Genomic DNA, 19,860 nt, shown 5'->3' with positions numbered 1-19,860 from the left:
AAATTTTTAGCATTTTTCAGTGAAAGGGTTTAATCAGAAAAGCTACTGTTGGGATTCTAATATAACAGGAAATGCTGGAATACACAATCTGTCAGGCAGTATCTGTAGAGAAAAGAACTAAAGTTAGCATTTAGAGCCTATGTACTTTCATCAGAAAGAGGAAAATTGAAAACATGGGAAATGCTTGAAATATATTTTAGTCTCATGGTTATTTTGGACAATTTTACATTATAAAATTGGAAACGGAATAATCAGGAATGTTAAAGGAGTTTGCATTGAAATTTGTCCCCTGTAAGTAGCACCTGAATGCGTTACATCATAGCATCAGAGAAATGCGAGCTGTCTCCACAACTAAGTTCACTGTGTCCAATGGATTGACTTTCAGAGGAGATGTACAATACACTGAGGCTCCTTTGTTCCAGGCAGCACTACACAATAGGGATGAATTTCTAGGCGGATATGCTAAAGGTGTCAGGGAACATGATTTGAAACATGACTCATGCCTCCTATAAGTATGATTATTAAGGCAAGTTGGCATTTTATCCTGATCTTCATATCTAGTACCTGCCCATTTATTACACAGCCACAACTTACTGAGATTTCTGGAAAATTTGAGCACAACTATACCGAAAAATTAATATCAGGAATTGCCATATTCTGAGTCTAAACTTTGTTCAGCACCAAAGAGGAAATTTCAGGTCATTAGTCCTCCATCTGTATTGTGAACACACATCTCAGATGTTGATTGATGATCATCTGGCAGGATTTGGAAATTATTCCGTGAATCGTTTACTTACTGAGAAGATCAAGGTTCATTGTTGAACATTGCTTCAATCTCCAATAGGTTCAACACTTTTGAACAGATGAACTATAGAAAATTAGACTGATTCACCACCTCAGCCATCACATTGGTGAAAAAAGACATCAATTTCCAGCTTCCATTTCCAGTTTGGCTTCAGCAGCATCCGCGATTCCAATAACATTGAGGTAAATGTCCCTGAAGTCATTTGTATTATTCCAGATTGAATGCAGTCCAGTTATTATTGTAGAAGATCACACCTCCCCTTGAATTAGTTTATTCAGTGTCTTTATCCCTCATTCATCTGTTGCTCAAATCTTCTGTTAATTTATCATGCACTCTTTCGTCAAGCACCTCCGCTCCATCCGTCACAAACGTGACTTCCCTGTTGCCAAGCGTTTTAATTCCAATTCCCATTCCAATTCCAATATGTCGGTCCATGGCCTCCTCTTGTGCCAAGATGAGGTCTCCCTCAGGCTGCAGGAGCAACACCTTATATTCCATCTGGGTAGTCTCCAGCCTGATGGCATGAATATCGATTTCTCCTTCCAGTAAACAAATTTCTACCCCCCCCCCTCTAATCCCCACTCTGACCTATTAGCTCTCCTCACATGCCTATTACTTCACCCTGGGTCCCCTCTGCCTTCCCTTTCACCTGTGGTACTTACTCCTTTCCTATCAGATTCCTTCTTCTCAAGCCCACCCATGTGCTCCACTTATCACCTTCCAGCTAACCTCCTTGCTCTCTCACCACCTTTTTATTCTAGCATCTTCCCCATTCTTTCTCAGTCCTGATGAAGAGTGTCAGCCCAAAACACTGACAGTTTATTAATTTCCATAGACGTTGCCTGATCTGCTGAGTCCCTCCAGAATTTTGTGTGTGTTGCTTTTTATTAAAAGCAGTTCCAATTAGCAAGGCCAAGCAATGTTTTGGCTGGCAAACTAGCTTGATGGTCAGATTTACACTTATTTAGAAGAGATTGGTTGAAAGCATTTGCTTCTTGTACAGATACAAACTCAGAAATAAAGTTAATTTATGTATTTTATTCTGTTCATTAATCATACAATTCAGAGACCAATCTGACAAAAGTAGATTTCAAATGTTCTTTTTAAAAAAAAGATTTAATTTTGCTAATTGTGTTTTTTCAAAGATGAAACTTTTATATTTAGGTTTTAGTACAAACTAAAATTAGCAGTCTCTCTTTGATGGAAAAAAATCAATATTTCTTCTGTGTGTCCCTGAAATTTTTCAAGATCATACCAGGTAGTTGTGAATTCTACCTGAACTCTAACTTGCCAAAATTTATATCATGAGAATCATGCAGTTAAGGATGTTTAATCAAAAGTACAAATAGATTTAGATAAGTGACTGCCAAATTGAAGTAGTACTCAAATTAATAAAAGTTTCACCTTCAATAGAAATTATATTTACATAATTAATAAATAGTCAAAGTCCACTAATGCAAAAGAGCAGCGATTATAATAATATTATTGTAAACTTGTCAATACAGTAAATATAAATAATTAAATTAAAAATAAATATAACTAAATTTGAGTTATTACAAACATGCCGGGCATGACACAACAACCGCAGTAAATTATCTTCAAGGCTTTGGTCTCCTGAACATATTCCTCTTGCGCCTTCTTTTTCCCATCTCCTGCATTTTTGATAGAAATATCTCAAGTTCAAGAATTGCTTTACGCTGTATCAACTGATCGTCCCACTGTCAAAGAGAGGGAGAAACATTAACTTGCATCCATGGGCAAAAGGAGAAATCACAAAATCACCAGAAAGTGGGAGCTAGAGTAGGCCACACTGCCCAAGGCTGCCCTTCCGTTCAACGTGATTATGGCTGATGTATACTGGCCTCAATTCGGCTTCTGTACCTGTTCCCCATAATCATCAAAAGCAAATACTTCTCTACTGTCATATTAAATATATCTAATGATCTGGACTGCATCACTCCATGAGGCAGAGAATTTCAGAGATTCACTACTATCTGCAAATTCAACATCCACTCACCACAGTTTTAAAACGACCAGCCCCTTATATTGTAGTTATGTCCCATATTTCATGACTCTCCTGCTACTGAAAACATTTCAACATCTGCCCTGTCAATCCCCTTTAGATTCTTGAAAGTTTGAATAAGGTCACCTCCCATTCTTCTTAACCCAAAGGAATATTGTCCCAATCTGTCTAGGGGCCCTTAATAGGACAACCCTCCCATTCCAGGAATTAGTTGGTGGATCTACAATGTCACAGTATCCTTTTGTAGGTCAGGAAACCAAACAGTGTTGTATTCTGTTTGTGACTTCTCCAACACTCTGTACAAATGAAACACAACCTCCCTATTCTTAAACTCCAAACCTTTCACAATAAAAGCCAAAATGACTTTTGGCTTCTTAACCACGTGTTGGATCTGCCTCCTAACTTTTTGTGATTTGTACACTAGAACACCTAGATAGCTGTGGACTTCACTTATTTGCAGCTAGTATTTGCCTTTTGATTCCTCTTCCCCAGGTGCATGACCTCTCATTTCATTACACTAAGATCCACTGGCAGATTTTCACCCAATCACTCAATCTCTTCAAATTGCATTGCAGCATTACAATGTCCTCACCACAACATCTACTTTCATATCATCTGCAACTTCGGAAACTTTACATTTTATTCCCCCATCAGGTTATTAATGTAAATAGGAAACAATTGCAGCTCCTCACCAATTACATCACAGAGTATTGTGAAATCAATAAAATTGGTACTTACTTTAATATTCTCTAATTCCTTGAGGTCATTGAGAAGAGAAAAGTACTTGTCAGATTGCAGCCACTCTTGCAAGCCATTTGCAACAGTGTTGATGGCTAGCTTGGTGTTATTATTCTGATGAGGCTTCATATTTTCAAAGAAGTTTATATACCATCTCACAATGGCATTCAGCATAATGCCTGATTCAGTAGCCTGAAATACAAATTAAAGCAATTAAAGAATGCAATAATTAAAAATAATTGTATTCAAGTACAAAGAAGAAGCAACTTTGAGTTTAATCTCACCTTCGATTTATGTTTCTGAAATATGTTAAATAACTTCGCTCCTCCATCAGCAACCTCATGATGATTTATGTTCTGGAAATAATTTGAATCAAATCATTAAACTAAACATTGCTCTGCTCAGCATTTACACTCCTGTATCACTGCTGAGTTTGATATGAGTAACTTATTTTAAAACAAATCAAATGTATTAAATATCAAAGTTGATACTTACAAAGGCACCCTTTAGAGTATCTACTGACTCTGTCAACGATTGCAGTGGGGCACCCCATACAGAATCTGAAAGCAGACAGCCTGCCAGCCCAATAATGAAATATCTCAGAAGTATCATGATTCAAAATCAACAAGTCGATAAAGGACCAATAAGTATCTGCGTGTTTTCTCAGATCTGGCTCAAGGAAGACTGATGCCCAGCAATGTTCTGCTTACATTTATACCTGCCACTTGTATATTTTTAGCTTTGCAAAAATACCCAATTCACACATGCTTTGCAATTCATTGAAGTTCTGATGGTGTTAGATAGGATGGGACAAACGCAGTAGTCCTGAGGTTTGGTTTGTGAGGTTTCAGTTCATAATTTCCTCCAGACAAAGCAAGGTTGACATATCGCCCAATTAGATTACGTAGATCCTAAGATCTCTACTCTATAGAATTTTCAGAGATCCTTCGAAAGAATGTTGCTTCACATCAATTTCTGGTGTGGGAAAATCTCTGTGGTTGGGTGGGCCACCAGTGTCAAAAGGAATTGTCCTTTCTGCCAGTAAGGGTAAGTTTACTGAGTAATTATTTCTTTTATATGGTAAAACGTGAGGTTGCTTAGGATATGATAAAGGACATCATCAAAGGTTTGAAACTCATCAGATAATCAGTCTCCTCGGCATTTGAAATCCACAAATAGCCTAATGCTTATTCTATGGGAATAAATCTATACATACAGAACTCAGCTGTTGCATGATCTTGATTGTCATCGTTACTGCTGATATATATGATAATTTCTCCTGAATTTCAGGTATCAAAGTAAATTACTAAATTTTCTCAGGTCTGCCTTCATGGATTGAGAAGCGCGAACTTCTACAGAGCCAGCTCATCAACCTAATGTAGTATAAATTTGAAATCAAGCTTTGAACTTATTGTCAGAGAATGTAATGGCTTTCAGGCATTTTCTATGATGATAACATCATGTTATATTTAATAATAAAACAACGGTAGGACCTGTGATAGTCCATGTTAATTCAATTCTAGCTTGCATCAGCATTTAATGTGAGTCAAGGAAGTCAGCTTGAAACTGGAGGTTTTCACACTTTGTCAGACTCATCTCTTTGGTTATACAACTGAGGCAATCATCTCGTTTGGAAGTGCAAACAAATCAGCAACCTTTCACCAAGCAAGGCCCAGCACAGCAGAATGAAAGGATGTGTGTGTGCTTTTTTTTCCATTCCTTTCCGCACTAGAGAATGTCAGACCGCAAGCCAACATTTCCTTGCACTCCTGGCAATTCACTAGATTACACTGGAAACCTAACCACAAAGAGGAGAAATTAGCTTGAAGCTGTGGTTGCAGTCGGAACCAATTACACGGGGAAACGAAGGGATTCCTCGCTTTCCGAGTTCAAGGGGCTCAAAACCACGCAGAGGGAAATGTTACTCCCTCAGGACCGTGCAAGCTTTGCTTTCAATCTAGTTCTATAATGCCTGATAAAATGCATGCAGGACTGGCAGACCCCTGCCACAAGTATGCCAGGGGGTGGTTGACAGGATCTGGCTGAATAGTTAGGGAGGCTTTGTGCTCTTTCTTCTCTTTGCGTGTGATCTCAGCACAGGAACGCGAGCTGGCCCTGCCCCCGGTGCTGTGCAAGGGACAAGAATGGGACCTTCAACTTGTCATCACAGAAGCAGCTGGAAAAGGGATGTACTGGATTACCGTGACACTGAGATGAAAATCGCATTGCAGCTGCTGGCTACAGTCACATTCCGTAAACAGTGTCCACCTCAGAATGGGTAGACCCAAGACTAGATCAAAATTAGACCTCAGGGTTCATTTACGTACGGGCTGTAGATGGATACTGCATGCTCACAGGTAGTCTATGATGCCTGCTTCAGTAGTCTTCATGAGTCTGAGGTGAGCCTCTGTGGAATAATATTCATACGCACCAAAGTTGCTTGACGTTTGCAGTGAATTCAGGTGGGACGATGTTCAGCTCCTGAATCCATTCTGCAAAACTATTCTGCATGTTCAAGTACCACTATTACATTGGACATCAATGCCAAAGCAGCTCTTTACTGGAAAGTTGAGGCCTTCTACAAAATAGTTAACAGAGACTACCCTTGTCTGTTTTTGCTACTGTAAGCTCTAAGGCTCCCATTAATTTTCCGGAAAGTTCTTATTCGTCGTGCTGCTGCTCCTTATCAACACCAGGAGTCACAGCAGCTTCCATTTCTGTGCTGGGATCACAAACAGCATGTAACGTTAACATATATCTATCCCGTTCCCCCTCCCCTTTAATATTTTAGGCTTATGTGCTCTGAAACCATTCCACTCCAACTAGACTCCAATCTAATCTTGCATCTCAGCCCAACATCACACCCCACAATTGTCCCAACCTCCATCAGCACTCTTTTTTTGCATATGAGTCCTTACCAGCCAATTCTACTTTCAATTTTTTCCACCAGTCAGTTTCATAATTCAAAGTTAAAGGTTTGATTGTTTGAGCATAGGTGTGGACTTACAACCTAATTCACTTACAGCAATCTTTGGGATTACTCCAAAGGAAGCAGGAGCTCAACATGTGATAGCCTTTTCAACTTTATCGGCTGGGAGATTTTATCCTAATCCACCTACTGTTTTTTCCTGGCTCTCCTCCATTATGCCTTGTTTAAGCTTGGAGAGAATTAGAAGTCGGACATTTGATACATCTTTCAAATTTGAGCAAACCTGGGTGACCTTTTATTCAATATTTTCATATGATCTAATTTCTTTTTTTCTTTTCAATTTTTTTTAGGTAATTTTTTTTTCTTTTTTCTTTTCTCCCTCTGCGAAGTTTCAGATTTGACCAGAAGGATGTTTTCTTCTTTTTTTGTAATTTTATCCTCAAACCGCCCAGTCCGTTTTTTTCTGTTTGAGGTTAGCTTAGTGGGGTTTTTCTTCTTATAAATAGAAAATTTCCAATCATTTTTTTTTATGAATTGTCAAGAGGAGGTGTGGTTCTCTGTTTATAATATATTAGTCTAATATTATATTATACATGATTTTGACAGTGTATATATATCCTTTTCTTTGTATGTTTATTGTATTATATATTTGATATCACTTCTCTGGTTTGTATCTATTCATATATTTTTAAATCAATAAAAAGAGATTGAAAATGAAAAAATAAAGAAATTAATGTTATTTATATTCTTACATAAATATAGAATCTAATGGAGAACAGCAAACTCACCAATGTTCTGCTAATGCAGTAAAACCTCTCTGCCCTCATATTTAATTCTCCTCACAATAACCAGTAACATTGTTAAATAAACGCACAAAATGCTGGAGAAACTCAGCAGGTCAGGCAGCATCTATGGAGATGAATATACATCTATGGAGTCGATATATAGTCGATTGGCTAGTTCTATACATGCCAGCATTTTGTGAATCCCACACAACTACCACCCAGGCCCTTCTGTACCTCATTCACTCATTATTTAGATAACACACTTCTTTTTTCCTACCAAAGTGCACAATTTCACAAATTCTCAAGTCATGTGTATCGCCAAACGCTTCTCCAGACCAAGGTGCACAACTAGGTACATATTAAACACACACACACACACACACACACACACACACACACACACACACACACACACACACACACACACACACACACACCATGTAAAGTAATAGTACCACAAATAAACTAACATAAAAAGGTGCATTTATGACAGAAGTTAAAAAAATAAACAGTATAACACTACCGGTGGTTCACACACAATGAGACCTGGGTGGTGGTGGTGTGTTCATTAGTTTCACAGCCTGGGGAAAGAAGCTTTTTCCCATCCTAACTTGTCTAATGCCCGGAGAAATAGGTGAATTAATAGCAGGGATTATTTCTTATTATTCCATTTACTAGATCTTTATCATCTCTCCTAAGCTAACTAGCTTCCTTTAAATCTTCATGTATCCTCATTGCAACTTCCCTTCTTTTTGTCATGTTATTAGTCAACTTCCCAAACATATCTTCAATTCCTACAATCAAGAAGTAAATTGTAAGGAGCTATGACTTTAGTAATCCCTGCTGTTACCACCAGTTACCTCTTGCTAATCATAAAGACCCATTTATGTCCATTCTGTTTCCAGTTAATTAACCGGTTTTCTTCCGCATTGATATTTGTTATCTTTTACAAAAAAAGCTTCTCTTTTTTTTTGCTATAACCTTTGATGCAGCACTTCACCAATGTATTCTGGGAATCTATTTATTGTGTCCCCTTTCTCCACAGCAAATTCTGCTTCTTCAAAGAATTCCAATAAACCGGACATACGTGAGTTCCCATTAACAAACCTACTGCTTGATGATCTTGAATTTTACTAAGTGCCTTCCAACATGTCATAAGTAATAGCTTTTAGCATTTCCTTGCGTAGAAGATGTTAAACCAAGTGGCCCACAATTTCCTACTTTCTGTCTTCACCCCTTTTAGAATTATAAAGAAAGTTACACCTGCTATTTTCTAATCGGATGGAATCCTAAATCTAGGAACCTTTGGAATATTATCACCAATGTACCAGTTACCTCCCAGACAACTTATTTTAAAACCTCAGGATGAAATCCATTAGGTCTATAGACTTGTCAGCTTCAACAGTTTACCAAGTATTGCTTGCCTGGTTATCCTAATTCTCCTTATTTCCTCACACATTTTCCATTTCCTATTTACACCTATATCTGATGCAAGCACCTGACTCTACTTCCTAAGGAGTCTGTAGATATTTGGCATGACATCTAAAACTTTGACAAACTTCTATAGATGTGTGGTGGAGAGTATGTTGACTGCATCATGGACTGATACGGAGACACAAATGACCTTGAACAGAAAATCCTACAAAAGGTCATGGATTCAGCCCAGTTCATCACAGGTAAAGCTCTCTCAACTATTGAGCACATCTACATGAAACATTGTTGTAGAAAAGCAGCATGCATCATCACCATCCAGGCCGTGCTCTCTTCTCACTGCTGCTATCAGGGAGAAGGTACAAGAATCTCTGGATTCACACCTCCAGGTTCAAGAGTAGTTACTACCCCTCTACAACCAGGCTCGTAATTAAAAGGGGATAACTACACTCTTTTACCCCATCATTGAGATAGACAATATGGTAACATATATGTACTTTGAGAATAAAATATACTTATAACTTTGAATTTTGACTTGCTCTGTGCTTATTTGCCATTAACAATTCCCTGGATGAGAAAGGGTGGACTAATAGTATCAGCTCTGGAATAACAAGCTGGATTGCGTGCGTGCGTACGTATGTTTATCTGTGGACTGCCAAGAGTGGCAATTTACAGGACATATCACTCAGGGACTTGGGCTATGATCTGTATATTTATTTATTTGCATGACTGTACGGTTACTTCCGATGTCATATGTGCCTTGTGCCGTGTATGTTTGCAGCTTGACCCCAGAGGAAAGCCATTTCGTCCATCTGTATTCATGTATAGTTGAATGATAATTAAACTTGAACTTGGCTTTACCTGAGCAGTCTGCAAGGAAATACAATGTAAACAATATTTCTGATTATTCATCTTGCTGAAATCCAAAACGTTGGTTATGTTGCAGAGCGCTGACAGGAAGATAACCACATCAGATGTAAACTTCTAACAAGGCAATCAGATCAATGGTTTTACAGTGAATAATTCACAAAGGCACAATGTTATCATCTGGATCTATTCAAACTTGTTTTTCTGAGGTACAAACCTGTCCTATTCATTGTGAGACAAGCTCTGGAAATTGAGATTCATAGCTAGAAAATATCACGTCGCTGCCTTACACAAACAGAGCACAAATGCAGTTTCCTGCAAGAAGGAGATACACTGCAGTGAGGAAAGGGGGAAGCAATTGAGCTGCAAAGTGGCAGTTTAACCAAGTGCAGCCAATATTCATAATAATTAAATGTCACATTTCTACCACATGTATACAATACGGGTGCAGTGGTTAGTGCGACACTGTTACATCTTTGGGCGTAGGAGTTCGGAGTTTGTTCCTAGTGTCCTCTGTACATCCTCCCTGTGGAATGCATCGGTTTTCTCCGGATGCTCAGGTTTCCTCCGACAGTCTAAAGATGTATCAGTTAGTAGGTTGATTGGTCATTGTAAATTGCCCCGTGTTTAGTCTAGGGTTAAATCGGGGGTTGCTGGCGGCATATGTCAAAGGGCCAGAAGGGCCTATTCTGCACTAGATCTCTAAATAATCACAAAAAAAGCACAACAATGGGGCAAAGGATGTTGGGAGCGGCTAGGGTGGAGTGTCACGGGAAGGGTGTGGGACAGATGGCAGAGAAGGAGTTCCGGGGCAGGGGTGGCACAGGTGCAGACCACCCAGTTATGAGACAGTAGGCAAGGTCAGCTGATTCCAAACTATTAGTTTACTGATCATTACAGAATGTCTCCCTGGTGCCTCCCACTCCCTCCCCTCTTCCTACCCCCTTCCCACTCTCAGTCCACGATATCAGAATCAAGTTTATCATCAGTCGCATATGTCATTCTCTTTCTGTGGCAACAGGACAGCGTAATACATAAAATTACTATAGTACTGGGCTAAAGTCTCAGGCACCCTAGCTATGTATATGTGCCTAAGACTTTTGTACAGTACTGTATATATTATGTTTTCCAAAATTAAATACTACTCCTAATATATCGAGCACTGACAGGGAAGACTGATATGAACCTCTGTAATATAGTAAGAATTAAATAAAAACAAAAGATCATTTCAAAGTGAGGGAAACTTAAATCAGCAATGTTGGAAGACACCTCCTTAAATAACGCTTTCAAACATGCAAGTTCAGAATTTTGTTGGCATCACATATTTTAGAAGTGTGAAAGCTGTTATAAAAAAGTGTCTGCATTAAAAGTGCAAAGGTCAATGCCCGTGCAAAGCTGATGCATAGACATTAAGAAGCTGCACCTGAAATGAGCATTAAGCTCTTCGTAGTTGCAATTGGAGGAGTTAATGCTCGGTTCACACCTCCTTCTTGAGCTTTGCTTCCTTGACTACCACAACCAGGCCTGCCATATTCAGGATAGTCATTCGCCAGAATCAGGAACAGCCAAAAGAATGGTTGTTTTAAGATCCTTAACAATCTGGCAGACAATTAAATTACCTCTGGTCCCAATTATCTCTACGATCTCCACTTTCTTTCCCCATAACCTATACCTTCCAATCTATATCCACTAAGGAGAAGGATGTGAAAGATAATGAGATAAATGTGGTACATAATAATGTGCTGGGGCATTTTGAGATAAAGGGTTCTTTAACAGTGGATAACATTAATGTGGCTAAGTCCCCTGGGTCTGATGGGATATACACCAGATTATTGAGAGGGGCAAGTGATGAAATTGCTGGGGTCTTGATCAAGATCTCTATCTCTACTCTAGTCCAAGGTGAAATCCCAGAGGATTGATGAGTAGTTAATATTGTTCCTTTGTTTGAGAAGGGAAATATGGATACTCCTGGAATTTAATAATCCCTGTGTCTAACATTGGTAGTAGAGAAGCTATAAGAACATAAGAAATAGGAGCAAGAGTAGGCCATCTGGCCCATCGAGCCTGCCCCGCCATTTAATAAGATCATGGCTAATCTGTCCGTAAACTCAGCTCCATCTACCTGCCTTTTCCCCATAACTCTTAATACCCGTACAATTGAAGAGGACATTTAGGGAGAAGAACTTATGAACATTTGAAAAATCTAGGCTTAATTAGGAACAGGCAGCATGGCTTTGTGCAGGGCAGATCACAGCTTACTAATTTGATTGAGTTTTTCAAGGAGATGATGAAGGTGGAGTGATGGTAAGGTTCATCCAGAAAATTAATATGATCTTAATCTTATATGAAGATTAATATGCGTGGGACTTGGCTGTTTGGACTCAGAGTTGACTTCTCCACAGAAGCTCGAGGATAACGGTCAATAGATGGAAATACCTGACGTGGTTTTGCAGGGTTCTGTCCCGAAACCTCTGCCACTTTTCATATATGTAAATGACCTGGATGAAAACATGATTGATGGGTTAGTAACTTTGCTGATAAAACCAGGATTAGTGGTGTTGTGAAAAGTACTGAAGGCTGCCAAGGGATACATCAGCATTAAGATCACTTGCAGCCGTGGGCAGATGGAGTTTAATCCAGATAAGTGTGAGGAGTTGCACTTTGAGAGAGCAAATGTAAAGGGAAAGTATGCAGTGAATGGCAGGACCCTTAACTGCATTGATGTACAGAGGGATCATGGGATCTAAATCTATAACTCCCTGAAAGTGGCTACGCTTGTTGATAGAGTGGTGAAGAAAACATATGACGTGCTTGTCTTTGTTAGGACTAGTTTCAAGAGTCAAAAATTTATGATGCAGCTTTATAAACTTCTGTTTAGGCTACATCTGGAGTATTGCAGTCAACTCTGGTCTCCCCATTAAAGGAAGGATGTGGAGGCAGAGGACGGGGTGCAAAAGAAATTGAGCAGGATGTTGCCTGGATCAGACCGCATGAGCAGTAAGGAGAGCAACGCACTCAGAAAGCTGGAGGAGTTCAGCAGGTCAGGCAGCATCTATGGAAGTGAACAAACAATTAACACTTCAGACCAAGACCCTTCATCAGGACTGGAATGAAAGGGGCAAAATGCCAAAATAAAAAGGCGGAGAAGGATGACTAGTGAGAAGGTGATAGGTGAAGCCAGGTGGGTGGGAAAGGTAAAGGGCTGGAGAAGAAGGAATCTGAAAGGGGAGGGGAGTGGTCCATGGGAGAAAAGGAAGAAAGAAGGTTACAGGGGGAGGTAATGGGCAGGTGATGAGAAGAGGTAAGAGGCCAGATTGGGGAATAGAAGGATAGAAGGATAGGATTATTTTTAACCAGGAGGTATAGATGTTGCTTAATGATCAATGCCCTAAAGAGAGTTTGGACAAACTAGGATTGTTTTCTCGGGAGTGGCAGAGGCTTAGGGGAGACCTGACAGAACTTTTAATTTGAAGCCCTACACAAAGCTGAACTCTTCTTCCCTGCCCTTGTCCCTCTTTATTTACCCCAAACTGTGGACCTCTCTCCTAACTCCAGAAGGGGCGGCACAGTGGTACAATGGTTAGCACAACACTTTATAATACCAGTGACCCAGGCAGCTGAGCTAGAAGAGAGGATGCTGTGGTCAGCATGAACCAGTTGGGCTGAATGGTCTGTTTGCATGCTGAGTTACTCTATAATAAAATAGGAATGGATAGGGTAGATAGTCAGAGTCCTGTTGCCATGGTAGGGGTATCAGAAACTGAGGCTGAGGCTGTGGGCCTTCTCCAGCAGCTCCAAGCTCCATGTCTGAGGACTCACTTTCATTCTAAGTGCTATTTGCTCACCTTCATTGTTTGCTGGGTTTGTTTCTTTTTTCTCTCGCTCTGCATATTGGGTGTTCGTCAGTCTCTTCTTCAATGGGTCCTTTTGGGTTTCTTGTTTTGTGGCTGCCCGGAACAAGACCAATCTCAAAGGTGCACAACGATAACATACTTTGATAATAAATGTACTTTGAACTTTGAAAGAAGGGAGGTGTAGGTTTAAGACGAGAAAGGAGATTAAAAGGGGTTTTGAGTGCAAACATTTTCTTTACAGGGGGAGTAATTGATATGTGGTGCTCACTGCCAGGGAGGTCAGATACAAACACAAGTTAACAGAAAGTTAACACAACTAATATGGGCAAATGGGACTAACGCAGATGGCAAAATATCAGTGTAGATGTGGTAAATTGAAGGATGGAATCTGTGCTGTAAAATCTATGGCTTTATAGTTTGTTATCTATTTGCTACTTGGTGGATAACGTCCCCTTACTAGAGCCGAGGAACGTCAGCTTGGTTACTCTAAAAAAAAAACCCACCTCAAAGAGAGAACTTGCTTTCCACAAGTTGTGGGCTTAGTGGAATGAAATGAGTAACATAAAAGATCGGCATATTATGATGCTGAGTCATGAAATACCTAACTGCAGCTTTGCACCGTGACACACGTAATGTCTATACTTAATGCTTGGACTGTGCACTATGAACTACTTTCCCAGTTAGGCAGATGATGACACCACAAATACTCTTCTAATTCATGATCAATATGTTTTAAAATAATTCATCTCATGATTTTAATTATCTTAAAGCAGTTGCATTTACTAAAGATCAAAAATGATGCTAAAGAACGTCACCAATCTGTTTTCTTGATATAAATATTTGGCAAATTTTTTTTAACTCTGAGATTTAAGATGAAGTGATTCACCTATCACAATTCAAAAAATTGTATAATGAATTTTGAAACTGATTTAACACCTTTTTGTTAATAAGAATTGTTTCTGGAATACATCACTCATCTGATAACTGCATTTCGGAACTGAATACCCCTTAATTTCCGACAGGCAATGGTACATCCCCAATATACTCTGACAGCTGACTAATTTAGCATGATGCGCATACATTTCCAATATCTCATATTCATTAAATCATGCATTAAACTTGCATATGAATTCACAAGATTTCATAAAATAGGCACATTAGGCAATTGAAATTCATTTTGAGTAACCACATTTGAGATGTTACGTTATCACTAATCCCACTAATGAACTTCTTCCATATCTGCGAGGAATGTAACTTGTAACTTTATCTTGTGTGTTGCAGTTCTTCACCCGGACAATTATTTCCTACCTACATCTGAAGTGAGTTTCAATGTGAAATTTAAAATTACTTGAAGATTTTGTAATCTGACATAATGAACCAGAATTAAACTTAAATATGTTGCACAGATAAGGCACCGCTCACAATTGTTTAATCATCAAAACGATTCACAAATTTAAGTGCATGTAGGTGCACAGCTGCACATGAAAAATTAAAATCTGTTGTCCAGGAAGAGGCGCTTTTTACACGATAAAGGTATCACAAGAACTGACACGCAATTAAAACCCAATTAATGCCATTAGGTTTCTGTACTTCTGTTTGATATAGATAGAGACTCAACTATCCCAAATGATCAAGCCATAGCATGTACTTCACTATTTTTATTTAACAACAGTGGTTTTCTCAAGTAATGTTAAGTCTCAGTTTGGAAAAAATTAGAAGTAGAACTTTAGACCCCCGATTCGACTTTGAGAGAAGATGGAGCTCTTTTGCCAAATATTATCATTTAATTTGAATTATTTTATATGGTTTCCTTCCAAATTTATTTTTTATAAATATGAATTGGCGGTTGATGATTTTTTTAAATATATATATATATCTATAGAGGATGGTTAAGACGTATTGCTCCAGGGGTTGACTCCTAATGTTTTTTTTTCTTTTTTTGTAGTTAGTGGGTCTTTTTTCTCTTAGTTAGATGGGGTACTTTTTTTCCTTCTTTCCCTTACATTTAGTTTTTTTTCATTATTATATATTACGATCAGTTTTTATTTTCTTCAGCTTTATTAATTGTATATATATTAAATTGTTGAAGTTTTGTATCATCTTATAGCTGTAGAAGATTATGTACCAATAAAAAGATTCTAAAAAATGAAAATTTTTTATTTAACAACTGTTTTGATTTAGTAAATCCCAAAAGTAACTAATACAATCTAGCAAAGCCAGAAGATTGAGAGGAGTTTGAATCAAACTAGCTATTATGAGGAGAGTATGGACCAACTTGGACTGTTTTCTCTGGATCGCAGAGGCTAAATGAAGACCTGATAGAAACCTATACAATTATGAGAGGCATCGATGACAGTAGACAGCCTTTTTCTCAGGGTCAAAATGTCTAAATCTAGAGAGCATGTATTTAAGGTGAGAGAGGGTAAGCTCAAATGAGAGTAGTGAGGCACATTTTTTTTTTTGCAGAGAGAGCCCAGTACTTGGATTATGCTGCCAGGGATGGTAGTGGGGTGGGGGGGGGGGGGGGTGGCAAATATGATAGAGACATTTCCAAAGCTCTTAGATAGGCTGATAGATAGAATAGATAGAAAGTGCAGAGAATGGAGGGACATGGACATTGTGCAAGCAGAAGAGATTAGTTAGGCATTTACTGTAATTATTAGTTTAGCTAACTTGGCTCAACATTATGGCCGAATGGCTGCACTGTTCAGAGTTCTATCGCAATAAGACCCAATGCAAGCTTAAGGAACAGCACCTCACCTCGGCACTCTGCAGACATCTGGACTTCAAATTGAATTCTAGAGTTTCAGTCAAAATGAATTCTCAGTCTGAAACAGTTGTCCATCTATGATAAGGGCTCAGCTGCTTTACTTTTTCATCCCTCATTTTCCCAGCAGTCCAGGACAGCAGATGCCAGAGGCGGTGTAGTGAGGTGCCCGCTCTCAGTTGGGGCCTCCCTGGACCCTCCCATCAATGCTGCCCTCCAGTGTTTTATCTGTGGAATGGCAGGCTGGATTGTAATAACTGCGCACTGCTGAGAACTGCACCATCAATTGGCGGGACATGTTGCTCAGGGACTTGGGCTACAGGTGTCTGTTTTTTTGGTGTGACTATGATTTTTTTGCATGACTATGCTCACTATTTTGATTTATGTAATGTTTATGTTTTGCACCTTGGCCCCACGGGAACGCTGTTTTGCTCGGCTGTGTTCACGTATGGTTGAATGAATCATGGGGTAGACTCGATGGGCCAAGTGGCCTAATTCTGCTCCAGTATCTTATAATTTAACTTGAATTTGATTCTAAAAATTTATTTTTTCTCTCTTCTTTGCCTCCCTCTGGAAAGTGAGGACATTCTCAACCAGACCTACCAGGCATGGCTTTCAAACTCGGCTTTTTTTGCAGTCCTTTTGTTAACGAAGTATAGATTATTCTGTCTATGTTCTTACTCTCAAGTTGCTCCCATTTACTCATTGACCAGATAACCTTATCTACAGTTTATTACCATAGTTCTGCTAACTGCACCCTACCAGAGTCACCAGCCCTCTCCCTCTCCCTCCCTTCCTGCAGTTTTACAAGTTTCTGTGGTCCCCTTTTCAGTTCTGACAATGAGTCTTTGACCTGAAACATTCACCCTTTTCACTTCCCTCTTTCCTGGGCCTGAAAAGAGTTCCCAACATTTCTGCTTTATTTTATGACAAAGAAGAGCTTGAAAGCTGCCTATTCCATTGTGAGAATTCGTAGTGAACTTTCTGCGCAGGTGTATGAATAAATTCAGCCGGGCCAAAAATCCAGCTGAGGGTAGAGAACAGCCTACCTATTGGTGCACAGTTGTGGTGCGAGCTCAGCTGAAATTTACATGTAATATCTTCCTGAACTAGCATTTGGTAAAGATCATGCTTTGCATACGTAGAAGCTGGTCGTTGTTTCCTGTGGAGTTGAAACCTGAGTTAACAGGCTTTTCCGTTTTGCAGATGGTGGTTGCTTGTCTACTTATTCTTTCCCTCCAGAAAATTTGTGTAAGACCCCATGACTAGATCCATAGCAGGCAATGAAAGTATGTAATATTCAATTAAATGCATCAAAATGTTTTTGAATAAATTCATAAACTGGTAGAAATTTACAAAAAAAATCCTTTCACTAAAATAAAAATTACAGCTGTAAAATGAGGCACTGAGGTCTGATTTTTGGAATAGAAGTTCTCCAAACTAGGGATGAGAAGTAATTTTCCCAAAATTTGCTTGGGGTATGTGTTAAACCTTTGAGGCTTGATTCTTCTCTCAGTGAGTCCCTTAACACTTATTTCAAGACCCATCAAGGAAATGGGCAATCATGGGCAGAATCAGCATTAGACCTGTACCATCTGTGGTTTCTGTGCATAGCTGTGATCATGTAGACATTCACTGCCAAAGTATACAGTTCATCTATATGTTTTTAGTTTATATAGAATAACACATTTCCAAAATTTTATTAAAGTGGGAAAAATTGCTGCTACTCACATTTTAATCCTCTAATATGCCCCTTTTCACTTCCTCACAGAACTGAGGCACCGCAGGCGAGTTCCCAGGCTTCAGCAACCATTCCTCAGCACCTCATTCAATACTGTTAATCTCAGTACTTTGTTTCTTCTGGAAGTATTTATACTAAGTCTGTATGTTCTGGGCTTCCGTCCACCTGAAGGAGTCTGTTGTCTTTAGCACAAGTAATCTCCCAGATGTAAAAGTGGCCAGAGGACCTAGGGTAACAAAGGAACTGAAGGAAATTCACATTAGGCAGAAAATGTTGTTGGGTAGACTGATGGGACTGAAGGCTGATAAATCCCCAGGGCCTGATGGTCTGCATCCCAGGGTACTTAAGGAGATGGCTCTAGAAATCATGGATGCATTGGTAATCATTTTCCAATGTTCTATAGATTCAGGATCAGTTCCTGAGGACTGGAGGGTAGCTAATGTTATCCCACTTTTTAAGAAAGGGGGGAGAGAGAAAACAGGGAATTATAGACCAGTTAGCCTGACATCAGTGGTGGGGAAGATGCTGGAGTCAATTATAAAAGATGAAATAGCGGCACATTTGAACAGCAGTAACAGGATCAGAGTCAGCATGGATTTGCAAAGGGGAAATCATGGTTGACTAATCTTCTGGAATTTTTTGAGGATGTAACTATGAAAATGGACAAGGGAGAGCCAGTGGATGTAGTGTACCTGGCCTTTCAGAAAGCCTTTGATAAGGTCCCACATAGGTGATTAGTGGGAAAAATTAGAGTTTATGGTATTGGGGATAGGGTACTGACATGGATAGAAAATTGGTTGGCAGACAGGAACCAAAGAGTAGGGATTAATGGGTCCCTTTCAGAATGGCAGGCAGTGACTAGTGGGGTACCGCAAGACTCGGTGCTGGGACTGCAGCTATTTACAATATACATTAATGATTTAGATGAAGGGATTAAAAGTAACATAAGCAAATTTGCAATGACACAAAGCTGGGTGGCAGTGTGAAATATGAGGAGGATGTTAGGAGAATTCAGGGTGACTTGGACAGGTTGGGTGAGTGGGCAGATGCATGGCAGATGCAGTTTAATGTGGATAAATGTGAGGTTATCCACTTTGGTGGCAAGAACAGGAAGGCAGATTACTATCTGAATGGTGTCAAGTTAGGAAAAGGGGAAGTACAACAAGATCTAGGTGTCCTTGTTCATCAGTCACTGAAAGTAAGCATGTAGGTACAGGAAGCAGTGAAGAAATCTAATGGCACGTTGGCCTTCATAACAAAGGGAGTTGAGCATTGGAGCAAAGAGGTCCTTCTGAAGTTGTACAGGGCCCAGGTGAGACCACACCTGGAGTATTGTGTGCAGTTTTGGTCTCCAAATTTGAGGAAGGACACTCTTGCTATTGAGGGAGTGCAGTGTAGATTCACGAAGTTAATTCCTGGGATGGCGGGACTGTCATATGTTGAAAGATTGGAGCGACTGGGCTTGTATACATTGGAATTTAGAAGGATGAGAGGGGATCTGATTGAAACATACAAGATTATTAAGAGATTGGACACGCCTGAGGCAGGAAACATGTTCCTGATTTTGGGGCAGTCCAGAACCAGAGGCCACAGTTTAAGAATAAGGGGTAGGCCATTTTGAACAGAGTTGAGGAAAAACTTTTTCACCCAGAGAATTGTGGATCTGTGAAATGCTCTGCCTCAGAAGGCAGTGGAGGCCAATTTTCTTGATACTTTCAAGAAAGAGTTAGATAGAGTTCTTAAAGATAGCGGAGTCAAGGGATATGGGGAGAAGGCAGGAACGAGGTACTGATTGTGGATGATCAGCTATGATCACAGAGAATAGCGGTGCTGGCTCAAAGGGCTGAATGGCCTACTCCTGCACCTATTGTCTATTGTCTGTAATATTTTGTTATCTGAAATTTCACACCATTCCAGAAA

At 39.5% G+C, this 19,860-nt stretch overlaps 1 protein-coding gene across 2 annotated transcripts; it reads right to left on the bottom strand.

Annotated features, from left to right (window-relative positions):
• Positions 1-1,944: 1,944 nt before the first annotated feature.
• On the bottom strand, positions 1,945-19,237 carry LOC132398639 (interferon gamma-like). Of its 2 annotated transcripts, XM_059978345.1 has the most exons (5): positions 17,931-19,237; positions 13,424-13,525; positions 3,851-3,922; positions 3,567-3,758; positions 1,945-2,523 (listed from the first exon to the last, which is right to left on the bottom strand). In XM_059978345.1, the coding sequence occupies exons 2-5, from the start codon at positions 13,466-13,468 to the stop codon at positions 2,404-2,406; spliced, it is 429 nt and encodes a 142-aa protein (XP_059834328.1). In that variant the 5' UTR covers positions 13,469-13,525; positions 17,931-19,237; the 3' UTR covers positions 1,945-2,403. The 2 variants fall into 2 exon arrangements, with proteins under 2 accessions (XP_059834328.1, XP_059834326.1); XM_059978343.1 differs by lacking the exons at positions 13,424-13,525; positions 17,931-19,237 and adding an exon at positions 4,062-7,655.
• Positions 19,238-19,860: the final 623 nt, after the last annotated feature.

This window comes from Hypanus sabinus, chromosome 8, assembly GCF_030144855.1.
Source record: "Hypanus sabinus isolate sHypSab1 chromosome 8, sHypSab1.hap1, whole genome shotgun sequence".
NCBI classification, from domain to species: Eukaryota; Metazoa; Chordata; class Chondrichthyes; order Myliobatiformes; family Dasyatidae; genus Hypanus; species Hypanus sabinus.
The sequence above is the reverse complement of the archived record's forward strand: the minus strand, read 5'-3'. Positions and strand labels throughout refer to the sequence as shown.